Here is a 12059-nt window from a genome sequence, read left to right as displayed (position 1 = left end):
GTCTTGGTCACAGTAAGCGGATAAAACCAAGCTCAACCCTGAGTCTGAAGATAAGATTATAAACTGATCATATGGATTTTGCATGTTTCTTCTCACATCTTGTATTCTGGCAATTCCACAGAGTAAGTCGGCCAGATCACTGTGTTGAGTCCCCAGCTGTGCTGCATCACGGGCATACAGGATGTTCTGGGTGCTGCCGTCGGTCACGGTGCGTCGTAGCTCCTCGGTTACCGCCTGGTCAATACCCACGGCTAACACAGTGACATCTAGCAGACAGACAGAGGGACCGCATTTTATCATCCAAGTTTCCATGTTGTTTCAGCTTTTTTTTTTATTCCAAATAGGGTGCATGACTTTAGACTTGTTTTTAATCAATGGACACAAACACTTCTGGAGTTTATACCTTGAAAGCAAACTGCTTTGTACAGGTAGCTACATTCAGCAAACCCTAAATTTTTGAATATGGAGGATTAGAGTGCGACTGCTTGTTGCTGAGCTCCTTCACACCTGAATCCCTGAGACTGTTGGCTGCCAGAGTCAAGTTGTCAGCTGATTTTTTGTCTGCGATGATGACGACAGCCCCGGGGACCCTCGGCCTACGTCCAGATGTAGTAGTCAGCACGTACTGTCTGGTGAAGGTCACCGCTTCTCCTGCAGAGGGGGACAAGACAATATCACAACTGCCAACACACAGAGCAGGTAGAGAAAATAAAGTTTAGTCAGGAAATATGTTTAGAAAAAACTGACCAATGTTGTTCCCCGGACTCTCATCGAAGGGCGTGGCCTGGATCTCTTCAAGCAGCGTGTCAGATCTTCCGTGGCGATTGAGCAGGAACCATATTTTGGGTCGGTAACCGTAAACTACAACTCCGACCTGAATCAGGGAGGGAAAAAATTCAACAATTCACCACAACCTTTAACCTTTCATGCTCTGAAACGTATTTGTCAAGATGAGTACCTGCGAATCTCGGGGGCCGATGGTTTGGAGTGACCTCACTGCGCTGGTGAGGAGGTCACGCAAAGGTCTTGCAAGGCTGTTCCGATCGGTGGATGCCGGCACCAGAAACACCAGATCCAGACGCCCCCCCGCACACACTGTCGACAGAGAAGTTTGTGTGGTGAAGTGAGGTAAGGTCAGGTATATGAATATGTATCTGTGGGTGTGTTACCAGTGTGTTCATCGACAGAGGTCTCTGTTCCCAGTCCACTCTCAAAGTTGGGCTGCACGCTGAAGCGGTATCGACGGCCCAGACGCAGCCCAGTCACCTGGTACGAGGTCAACGAGGCGGGCAGCGTAACAGACAAGCCTCGACCGGTATCTGAGAAATGTGAGAAGCTTAAGTGGCAGGACTGCAGAACAGAAATATAAGAGTCTAAAGCAAATAATGTATCAACATCTTTTACCTGTCTCATCTTTCCAACGTAGAATATATCCTGTGGCTCGGGGGAGAGGAATCCAGTCTAACCGCACTGAACTCTGGGTAACCTCAGCCACTCGTAAAGTAGTAGTAGGTGACGGAGAGGGTATGTTGCCAGCTGTAGACATGGATACAGAGAATTACCAAATACACAGCGATTTGTACATTTACAATCAAAGTTGAGGATTCGCATGCTCCACTGAAAATACATAGGTTTACTATTATGTACAAGTACTTTTAAATCCATCTATTATTTCAAAGAATACTTCAGGAACTAAATCTGTTGGACATTTTCTCTGATCTACACATTGTAACACTGTTTGAAATTGTGAAGACAGGACTCACGCGTGGTGACTCTCACGGACACGGGATTTCCCTCTCTGTTCTCCACCAAAGCCATCACCTGCACCTCGTACTGAGCTCCAGGGTCCAGCCGGTCTAAGTCCACCGCTGTCACATCTCCGCCAACCACCTGACTCCGTGCTTCACCACCTTCAGCAGCACAGGGCGAGGGTCCATGAGTAGTGTGATACAGACTTGCTTCCACAAAACATTCATATCCACAGAAAGGGCACTTTGCTACATCCGCCAAAGAGGTTATGTTTTTCTCGTCTGTGTTTCTTGTCAGCAGGATCACGTAAAAACTACTGGGGAGATTACCACAAATTTTCAGGAAAGACCTTAAAAAACACTTGTGGATCTGACCTTGCACCAACATGTAGAGTGCAAATCCGGATCAGGTGGCAGATCCACAAGTTTTTAACATTTTCTTTGACTTCTCTGAGAATCATTAATGGATCTTGATTATAATAATCAGATATGTTCGGGAGACTAATATTTATGAGTGGGCAATTTGTTGCAGATCCAAATAAAAATCGTGATCTAGTGAATGTAAATGTGGTTTCAAAGGGGACTGTTGGGCCTTGGCTGAGCTTATGCCCTTTACAAGTGCCATTCCAGTTGCTTCATGTCATACAAAAGGAGGGCTAAAAATAAATTCCACAATAGACCCACCGTCTGTTTTCCTCCATGTAACACGATAAGCCGTCGCTCCCTGCACACCGACCCAAGAGACTTGGACAACCTGTCCTCGGGTCTCCTGGACCGTCAGTGACGTCACAGTCCCAACTACGGCCTGACTGGATTCTGCCAATCAGGAGAGGAAACATGTTGAGCCTCACATTCCTCGACTTATTGTCAAGTTTCTCCAGAAGTCACTATGACAGTCAATTAGACACGTTCAGAGTTGTACCTGTTCTGATGCTCAGGGTGGTGGGGCTTCCCTCTCGAGAGCCGCTCAGTGCAGACACCAGCACGCTGTAGGCCGCGTCCGCTTGTAGTCCATCAATGTTGAAGGAAGAGACGTCGGACGCCACAGTACGAGACTCTTCGACACCTAAACCACGAGCAACAGGGCAAAATTAAGATTCTTCATCGACAGATACTTCAACCTTTGTCCTCATCATATTGCCCTGTTATCATGTATTTATCGCATGTCTATAAAATGCCATCATTGCTCACCACTATCAGAGCGCCAGGTGATCTTATAGCCCGTTGCCCTGTTGGAAATCGACCACGCAATGCGGATCCTCTGAGATGTGACATCGATGATGCGAAGCCCCGACACTGATCCGCCGTGGGGATTAGTGCGAGCAGAGAGAGAGACCACCTCTCCAACGCGCTGGTCGACGACGGTTGAAACGCCGAGGACCAGCCCCTCGTCTGGCTGCAGGCCGTCTATCGTGAAGGCTGTGACGTCCGGCCTCACAACACGGGACTGCTCGACACCTGCTGTGTGAAACAAGGGGATATCAAGCACATGACAAACTGACTACACGCCAAGGGATAGAGAGAGGTGATCCAACTTCAAAGTCAGCTGCTTTTTATTTAAAGGATCAGGAGGTTAAACTTCAAACAATCATAAACTTAGAAGATGTATAAGACAAATAAACCATTCAAAGGGAGAAAGGATGATTCAAACTCATACAATGATTAATACTCATTCAACTTACTGTTTCCTTGTCTCCATGTCACCCTGTACCCAGTTGCCTCGGTGACACCTGTCCATGCAATTCGAAGTCTCCGGCTGTTGGCGTGTGTCACTCTGAGGTTCGTCACTCTGCCCGCACTGTGCTCTGAAACAAAGAGAATACGAAGCCTCATGTGACAAAAGTTGCATGTTTCAAACTTTTGATGAAGTCTTTTGGCTCATCAGCACCAGATTAACATCGGTATCAGGACTTGAAACAGGTTGTGTAAGAAACTGAGTCTGAGAAAAGAATCACACAGACTTGGAGGAAGTAGCCTCTTTTGGGGTTTTGTGGTTTCTCAAGAAACACTGAGATTAGCGATCAAAATTTTGGATCCACAGGAAGTGGAACTCCGAGCACAGGTTCTCCTCAATGACTATTTTCTTTATTAATTTTTTTTTTCTCTTTCTCAAAATATCATGACTGTTTCTCTTTAAATTAAATTGTATTCTTGTAATATCCCGATGTTCTTTTCAATTACAACTTCATTCTTGTCACTTTCGGACATTGCTCTCAAAATCACAGAATCCGTCGTAGTCACTGTTGTCGACAGCAGAAACAGAGAAGAGATTTAACACCAGGACATCCATCCAAACAATGAGCTTTCGAGGTTAGCTCCAGGTCTTGAGTTAGCTGTTTATTACATTGTTGCCTGGACAAAGAGATCCACAGGTAACACTAAAGAATAAACAATAATAAATCTGTTTCCAGGCGCTGCACAGGAACAGGAAACACATCAGCAGATAATCAGGACATCACCTGGTTTGATGTAGACACGGACTGGGTCTCCTTCATTTTCTCCCACCAGAGCTGTGACACTGACGCCATAGGACACGCCCACTGTCAGGTCCCTGAGGTCAAGGGTCGTTTGGTTTCCGCCGATCGTCTGGATGTTTTCTGTTCCCGCTGATATGACATGAAGCACGGGCAGATGTCACATCGACAGTTGTCTTTTTATTCATAGTAATCAATAATAAAATAACATAAATCAGTTACATTACCTTCTGTGTTGAGGATGACGATGCGGTACTGTGTGGCCCCGGCTACACCCGTCCACCCGAGTCTGACGGTGCTACCCAGAGACTCCACAACTCTCAGGTTGGACACACTCCCCACAGGCTGCTCCCCTGCAACACCAGAGGATGGACAACTCATACAAGGATAAAGAAATGTTTAAACAAAGACATCTATATGAAGACACATCTGCGGGGAATCCGACCACAGCATCATTGATGACCCATAAATCAGTTAAACATCAATTCAAAGTTTAGAGCAGCCCCTGGGTAAATGTCCGACCTGGGGACGTGGTGGAGACGGGTGTGGCCTCCTCTCGACCTTCAAACAGCGTGTACAGGGTGATGATGTATTCTGTGTTGGGTCGGAGGCCTGCCAACTCATAGCTGGTGGTGCTTCTGGGAAACGACAGGCTCTGGACACTTCCTCCTGGAGACAGAGAGACGATCCAACATCGACGGGTTTATTTCACTGAGATCAGGATCACACAAACACCTCTGAATGGAATTACCATGAAATTTAGTCGAAGGATGTGGTATTGCTCAGGGAGGAGCCCATTTTTAAGGGTATCCAGATCAGGGGGCAGTTTTTATCGACTTTCTTTAACCTTGTGAGATTTTTACTTGTTTTTTTGGGCGATTTTCAATGATTTCTCATAGAAAAATGATTGCATCTTGACTTGCTAGCTCAGACTGTTTGCAATCTAGTGCAGATTCAAATAAAAATCCAAACCACGTGAATTTAAATCGGCTTTCATAAGGGGACTGACGGGTCTTGGAAGAGTTATGTGCTCCACTGAGAGTCCCTCTAGTATTTACCTCAGGTAGGTGGGAGTATGACGGCTGCATGTGTAGAGAGTATAAATCCTTCTCCTCGCAGCCAATTGGTGCTGGCATGTTCTCCATGCATATATTTATTACATGGTGTTGAAATAATGATTTCATAGCAACGTAATCACATTCAACTTAATCCAATACATTTTAGATTTTGTGTGTGTGTGTGACATCAGACCTTCTCCCTCCCTCCACTCCAGACGATATCCTTGAGACGACTGAACGATCCTCCACGTGAGGCGGATATTGGAGGGGCCGGTGGTGGCTGCTCTGAGGACCTGCTGCTCCTCACGCTCTGGGGGAAAACACGTGTTGTGAAATATGTAGTAATTGTGTAAAATGTCATGTCATAGTTTAAGCCCTGTTCTCATCAATCCATCAATGCGCCTCTCCTAGAACAATCCTGCAATAACTTTATGCACATTGACAGTGGTATAGGTCACAAAGAGAATCCGTACCCGAATTGGATTTCACTTTACGTTACCAAATCTAAACATATACGTGAAAGTTCTGATGAAATTTAACATGAGGGTTTAACTAATCTTTCCGATAAAATGGCTATCCTAGAATATTTACAGTCAGACAGAGGAAAAGTTAAACAAGTGAGCACAGTGCAAATGGGAAATGAGTCAGAACAACCTGCACATATCCCTGCCCAAAACTCTGCTGTTCTTATTCTGCAGGGTTCATATTTCTGTTGTGAAATTATACAATAACTCCTGGTGCCAATAATCTATCGCTGACAGTTAAAAAAATATCAAACCACATATTACAGCCCCGCCCTCAGACTGCCACTGGAGTGTACGACAGATAAAACACCTTCTATTTAATGCAGCGATGCTTGTGAGCTGGATCAAGCTTTCAACTCACGCTGCACTGCTCTAATGATGTGACATTCTTCATTCTCCACAATCATCTATCATACACAACCTCCTATTAAGGCTGCAAAAATGTCCCTTCACCCACTTTGCCTGTCTTTGCAGCTCCTGCATCAGTTTCGCTGCCTGGGGATTGAGCCCCTCCATGACCCAAGCATCTACCTGCAGTCTCTGACAGGAGCGCCTCAACGATATCTGCTCATTATATCTATGTAATCGTATATGGGGAGATGATGAAGTCGGAGCCTTCACGCCAAAAACTAACTATGTTCTGCTGCTGCAATAAATATTTCAAACGCGAGTTGTCTGATTGAAATACTGTAACTGGGATAAACGTACATCAGTGAGAAAGAAGCAGGTTTCAGTGGGAAGCACACAGGTCACATTGGTAATTCCTTCATGCACCTGTAAATGCCGGTTCGGACATCGGCAAGTACACAAATCTATAGATCCAATAGCACGTCTTTTAAATATAGATTCGTTTCACCCAGATAAAACTGTAATTGTCTTTTCCTGGTTATCACTTCTTCTACACTGCTCCTACTCCTCCAAAAGTCTCAGGAAGGAAAATTGCACCTGAACATCTCAAGTAATAAATGTAGGAACAAATTTTAATTCATATTTCATTATTTTGGTTATTGAACGCTAAACAAAGCCACTGCAGCTGTGGAAAAGGACAAACCAAAAGTCCACTTATAAAACATCTGGACATGAACTATAAATGTCACGCAGTCTTTACTAAATTGGTTTGGACATTATGTTGTCCAAATATCCTGACTGTGAGACAGCTTATTGGAATTGAGTCGTAAATAAACATGATTCCATGTGGTCCGGAAAAAAAATCTCCTAATGAGAAGGATGTAAAGTCGTGAATCACAAACCACAGACACAACAAACCTCTGCTGGTTTACACAGGAACAAACACGAGAGCAACAAGCTCAAAGTGTAGGTCACTGTGGTGAACAACATGTAGAAGAGAGAAGACATGGCACGTCTCCCTCTGAAGTCTGGACTCCTCCAGTCCTGTTCAGTGCAGTGACTCAGTCCTCATTCAAGTCACATTGATCCCACTGAAGTGACTCCATATGGGCATTACTCATGACACACAGATGGCGAGTGTGCGTGTGTGCGTGTGTGCGTGTGATGAGTGTGTAGGTGCACTAGAAATGTTCCTTAAGCAGAACTGAACAGCCACATGTGTTGGTTGGTCAGAGCAAACAGCAGGGACGAGTTGGCCATCCCCGTCGTCCGTCTGCATTGTGTTCCTGTCTACTTCCACGAAGGGATACAAATTATGTATGTAATTTGGCTATTTGTTTGGTGTGTGTGTGTCTGCTGCAATGGTCTGCTGTGACTTTAGAGAGGGAAGACAACACGATACGAGCAGAGAGAGATGTTTGTTGGACGACCACCTACCTATCTTGAACCTGGCAGTGGCGGCAGGGCCCTCCTTGTTGCCCTCATACAGCGTGATGATGGTGACGATGTACTCGGTGTCGGGCTTCAGTCTGGACAAAGTGTAGAACTCCCTGTCGCCAGTGACCTCCACAGTCTCCACATTTCGGCCTTCGAACAGAAATGTAATAACAGCTAAATTGGAACAATCAAGGCCGAAGAGACAGATGTCGATGTGTTTGAAGGCGTTTGCTTTGTCCTGACCTGTAAACGGCCCCCAGACCAGACGGTAGGACCGAGCGCCGATGACGCCTCTCCACCTCAACAGCACGCTGCCCTCTGACTCCGTCTCCACTGATAACTGCTTCACCGCCTCGAGGCGCACTGAAATATATGAGCACACAGACACTTAGAATATCAGCCACACTGAAACCCAATCCAAACCACAAAAACTGTCAATAAAATACACGGGTTACAACAATTCTACCACTTTGTAGCTTTAATATTGTGTCTTTACTCGTTTTTAAACCAGCATCAGGACAGACTCACGTGTTCGGGCGTTGAGGGTGGACGGGGACGCTGAATTCCGGGGGAACAGAGGATAGAGATTGATGACGTACTCCGTGTCGGCCTGAAGCGACTCCAAGGTGACGGACGTGGACTCGGCGGACAGAGACTGCGACAGTAGCTGAGCGGCTGGCTGACCTGCTCTTCCAACCACACAACCATCAGGACCAAAGACACAAATTAGTGCACAAACAGCGATATTATTTCTGCAAAAGCTGCAAAAATCTGGATGTGTCTTTCTCTGTCCTCAAAGTGCGTGTGTTACAATATTTAACGCCTTTAATGGAATGAGCTGGACGCATCCTGAGCTCCCCGAGGAGACGCTGTGTCTGTGTTGCATGTCCTGTATGTGCTTGGGTAGCTGTCAGTATCCGTCTGTCAGTGCCTGAGGTGCACACTTGCTCGAGCCGGCACACAGAGAGAGACAGGTAGAAACACCACACCTCTGGTTACAGGATACACACTGAGCTCTTTTGAGCACTCTTACACATTCGCCTGCCCTACAGAAAGGAGCTCCATGTGAGACTGGCACTCCTGCCACATGCTCGGCAGGAGCCACTAGTTTAAATGCATCCACCCTCGGGGGAATCTTTCCTGCTCTGAATCACAGCGCGAGCACCTTGAGACGTCTGACACAGTTGTGATCTGCGCCACACCCTGTGTCTGGAAAGGTAAGGACAGAATTAAAATGATGAAAGGTGACATAAGTAAAGGGGTTCTCTCTCTGTATAATTTTCGGGACTGGCGGTGATAAAATGTTATTTGATATCTCAGGTAATGAGCGGGTTATAAAAATCCTTGGCTGACAGCTCGCGCCTGGGGGGGGGGGGGTTAAGGTGTGAGAGAAGCGAGCGTTCCTTAGCTTTGCCTGCTGTGAATTCTCAACGTGTTTCCAACTTGCCACCAACAGGTTCACTGTTTTTCATTCTCTGCTGTAGCTTCTTCCCCTCCTTTATTTCTACTGCAACCCTTCATTCTGCCAACATTTGGTCTTGTGGCAAACAAGACCATAATAATTTGAATATAGTGGATATGGTGCTGACGTCCTCTAAACCGAAACACACGTCAGATATAAAGAGACGGGGAGAGGCACAGGTAATAGAAACAGGGGTTGTATGTGTGTATGTGTATGTATGTATGTGTGTTTGTGTGTTTGTGTGTGTGTGTGTTTGTGTGTGTATGTGTGTCCGACCTCGTAGTCCATAGGTGAGTTTGTAGTCCTGGACGGGGGACGTCGGTGGATCCCAGCCCACCGTGAGAGAGAAGAAGCCCGCCTGGATCAGATGGAGACTGGAGATGCCCGGCAAAGACCCTGTGGGATCAAATTAGAATTAGTGATTGTGTCTTTTGAGAGAGAGGTTGCATTTGCATTTCAGCAAATATCTCTCAACTGACAATTGCATCCTTTACTTTTGACCTCCACCAAGGAAGTTTGCTTTGTTTTCACCCCCTCCATTTGTTTGTAAGTTGGTTTGTATCAACCGATTTCTACGAAAGTTGGCGGAAGGATGCATCATGGATCAGGGAGGAACCCATTGAACTTTGGTGCAGATTCAAATGTGGGGATGGATCCAGGATAGGGTGTATCGCAACATTTCACCATTTTCCCAGAGAATAATTCATGGATCTTCATAACAACTAAATAAAATCAGGCATAATCAGGGAACTGGTATCTATGGGTGTGTGAATTTGGTGCAGCTTCATTGTATTAAAGGGGAATGTTGGACCTCAGCAAGGGTGAGTGCCATTCTAGTTACTCACTGGTTCGTTGCTTGGCAGAAACAGACTCCTCCACACTGTTGGGGTACTGGGCGATGACGGTCACCAGGTAGTCTGTCCCCGACCTCAGCTCTCGCGCAGTGAACGTCCTCTGATTGATGGGCACAGTCTCCTGCAGGTCAAAAGTGGCTCATCTTTTTAAACGTTCTCTCCTAAAACATGTCTTTGCGAAGTAAATGACAAAAAAAGATGGATGAGGCGTTGAGCCCGTGACATTCCTCTATCTTCATCATGTTGTGCTGGAGTACACTCGGGGGAATTTCTTTACTCTGCCAAACCTTAATCTCTACAGCACCTACATGAAGACGATCCACCCATTAGACATGTTTATACTCAGCCTGAAGGCATGTGCTTCTCTCGCAGAGCACGGCTGACTTTGGCTCCTCAAACTGCAATTAACTACTTGGCTAAGTCACGTGACCGTGTTGCTGCTCAGTTTCAAATGTCAACCCTATATCCTTCAACACCGGGTCTCACCTGATGCAAATCTGCTGTGATGGGCTGACCCAGGCCGGAGAGGGGCACGTACTGGACGACATAGCCGCTCACAGGCCCCTGGGCAAGAGTCCAACGGAACCTGAGAGAATCGGTCGTCTGCCCGGTAAACTGAATGTTGGACGGACCAGAGAACGCCTCTGAGAGGAGGAAGATGAGAGGAGACGACGAGGAGGAGAGGGGAGGAGAGGAGAGGGGAAGCAAGGTGAGAAATGGATAAAATTAGATGCAGGTTTACACATATTTGCGACTGTGTGAATTTTAGTTGCCAGATGTTAAACCGTGGTGTTTAAGTTACCATCGCTGGCGTAGACGCCTCCTGCTTTGGAACACACTCTGGGGCTCACAAGAGGAAGAAGAGTGTCCAGCAGTTTGAAGTCCCCAACGAAGGAGGTGAAATCACTGCTGGGCTCAGAGGAGATCTGAGCCAGCTCCTTCCTGTCTGCACTCTTTATGCCTAACAAACACAGAGAGTTGGCAAAGTGAACAAAGGCTCAGAGGTTCATAAGCAGGTGTTACAGAATTTCCAGCCACTGTGAGAAAAAGAGGAGGCAGAGGAGACATCTACCAACGGCAAAAACATGCACTCCTTGACTGCGCAGCTTCTGTGCGGGCTCCTGCACGCTGTCCTGTGACTTTCCATCCGTGATCAGGATCGTGATCTGAAGGTGACCCACAGGCAGAATAAAAAAACAAAACAAGAGCTGCTATAATAAACATACATGCTATATGATAAAGTAACGTGATAGAACAGTTGCTGCTCAAACCTTTGGGACATCCCGACTGGACGAAGGGTTGAAGAAGTTATCAGAGACAAACTTAAGACCAGCACCGGTGCGCGTGTTTCCACCTTTATAGTTCAGGTTTTGAAAAGCGTTGATCAGATCGGAGCCATTCAGGTAGGTAGAGAAGCTGAATTCAATCCTGGAGAGAGAGAAATGTGTTTTAATACTGAAGTTCAACTGATTTATCCGTTGGCTGGTAAATATCGGCTGTATGAGCCTTCAACAGCCCCATCGATATCAGTGATCAAGCATCAATATGAAAACTTGTATTTTACCAAAAATGATCAAAAGTGTGCATTTGTGTTTATTTTTCTTAATTCAAGGTCTATTAGATTGTATTTAGGGCCCGAGCACCGAATGGTGAGAGGCCCTATTGAAATTGTAAGAATTTTTATTGTGTTTTATTTTATGAATAGTTAATTAATTATATAGTTTATGACTTAACCTCAAAATATCAAGCCTCAATTACATTTCATTATCATGAGGGTTGATTACGACATTTTAGGAATAACTGCAATTTGAATATATCGGCCAACAAATAAAAGCCAGATAGGTCGAGCTCTAATTAATACAACAAGACGCTCAGCTAATGTTTGAGTAATGAAGGTAATGTTCACACGTCAATCACCTGGAGGTGTCACTGTACTGTATGGCCCCGAATCGTATCCCCGACTCGCTGACGGAGCCGGCAAACGGTTTGACGATTCCGGCCATGAAGCCCTTCACCTGCAGGAAGTTAGCTCGGCCAATACTGGAGGACCCGTCCACCAGGAAGACAACGTCTGCTGCCCGCACATTATTACATCGGCCTGCAAATTGTAGTGATGGAGAGAAGAAGTGAAGAAAACACACCACATAAGGAGAC

The 12059-nt window shown here is 45.9% G+C and overlaps 1 protein-coding gene across 1 annotated transcript in view; it reads right to left on the bottom strand.

The window, feature by feature from the left end:
- Window positions 1-12059, bottom strand: part of col7a1 (collagen, type VII, alpha 1) — a 65913-nt gene that overhangs the window by 46678 nt on the left and 7176 nt on the right. Inside the window, exons 3-27 of the mRNA XM_053438378.1 lie at window positions 11823-12003; window positions 11177-11333; window positions 10978-11071; window positions 10708-10866; window positions 10392-10549; window positions 9897-10026; window positions 9328-9447; window positions 8118-8273; window positions 7833-7952; window positions 7590-7739; window positions 5474-5590; window positions 4745-4891; window positions 4450-4575; window positions 4208-4354; window positions 3431-3553; window positions 2940-3209; window positions 2671-2814; window positions 2433-2564; window positions 1764-1910; window positions 1405-1536; window positions 1170-1319; window positions 959-1095; window positions 748-874; window positions 508-651; window positions 97-266 (exon numbers count right to left, since the gene is read on the bottom strand). Of these exons, the coding sequence (XP_053294353.1) occupies window positions 97-266; window positions 508-651; window positions 748-874; window positions 959-1095; window positions 1170-1319; window positions 1405-1536; window positions 1764-1910; window positions 2433-2564; window positions 2671-2814; window positions 2940-3209; window positions 3431-3553; window positions 4208-4354; window positions 4450-4575; window positions 4745-4891; window positions 5474-5590; window positions 7590-7739; window positions 7833-7952; window positions 8118-8273; window positions 9328-9447; window positions 9897-10026; window positions 10392-10549; window positions 10708-10866; window positions 10978-11071; window positions 11177-11333; window positions 11823-12003 (3638 nt within the window). The remainder of the gene's footprint in view (window positions 1-96; window positions 267-507; window positions 652-747; window positions 875-958; window positions 1096-1169; window positions 1320-1404; window positions 1537-1763; window positions 1911-2432; window positions 2565-2670; window positions 2815-2939; window positions 3210-3430; window positions 3554-4207; window positions 4355-4449; window positions 4576-4744; window positions 4892-5473; window positions 5591-7589; window positions 7740-7832; window positions 7953-8117; window positions 8274-9327; window positions 9448-9896; window positions 10027-10391; window positions 10550-10707; window positions 10867-10977; window positions 11072-11176; window positions 11334-11822; window positions 12004-12059) is intronic.

The sequence above is a fragment of the Pleuronectes platessa genome, chromosome 2 (genome assembly GCF_947347685.1).
Source record: "Pleuronectes platessa chromosome 2, fPlePla1.1, whole genome shotgun sequence".
NCBI classification, from domain to species: Eukaryota; Metazoa; Chordata; class Actinopteri; order Pleuronectiformes; family Pleuronectidae; genus Pleuronectes; species Pleuronectes platessa.
Note: the sequence above shows the minus strand (reverse complement) of the source record. Positions and strands in the feature narration are given on the sequence as shown.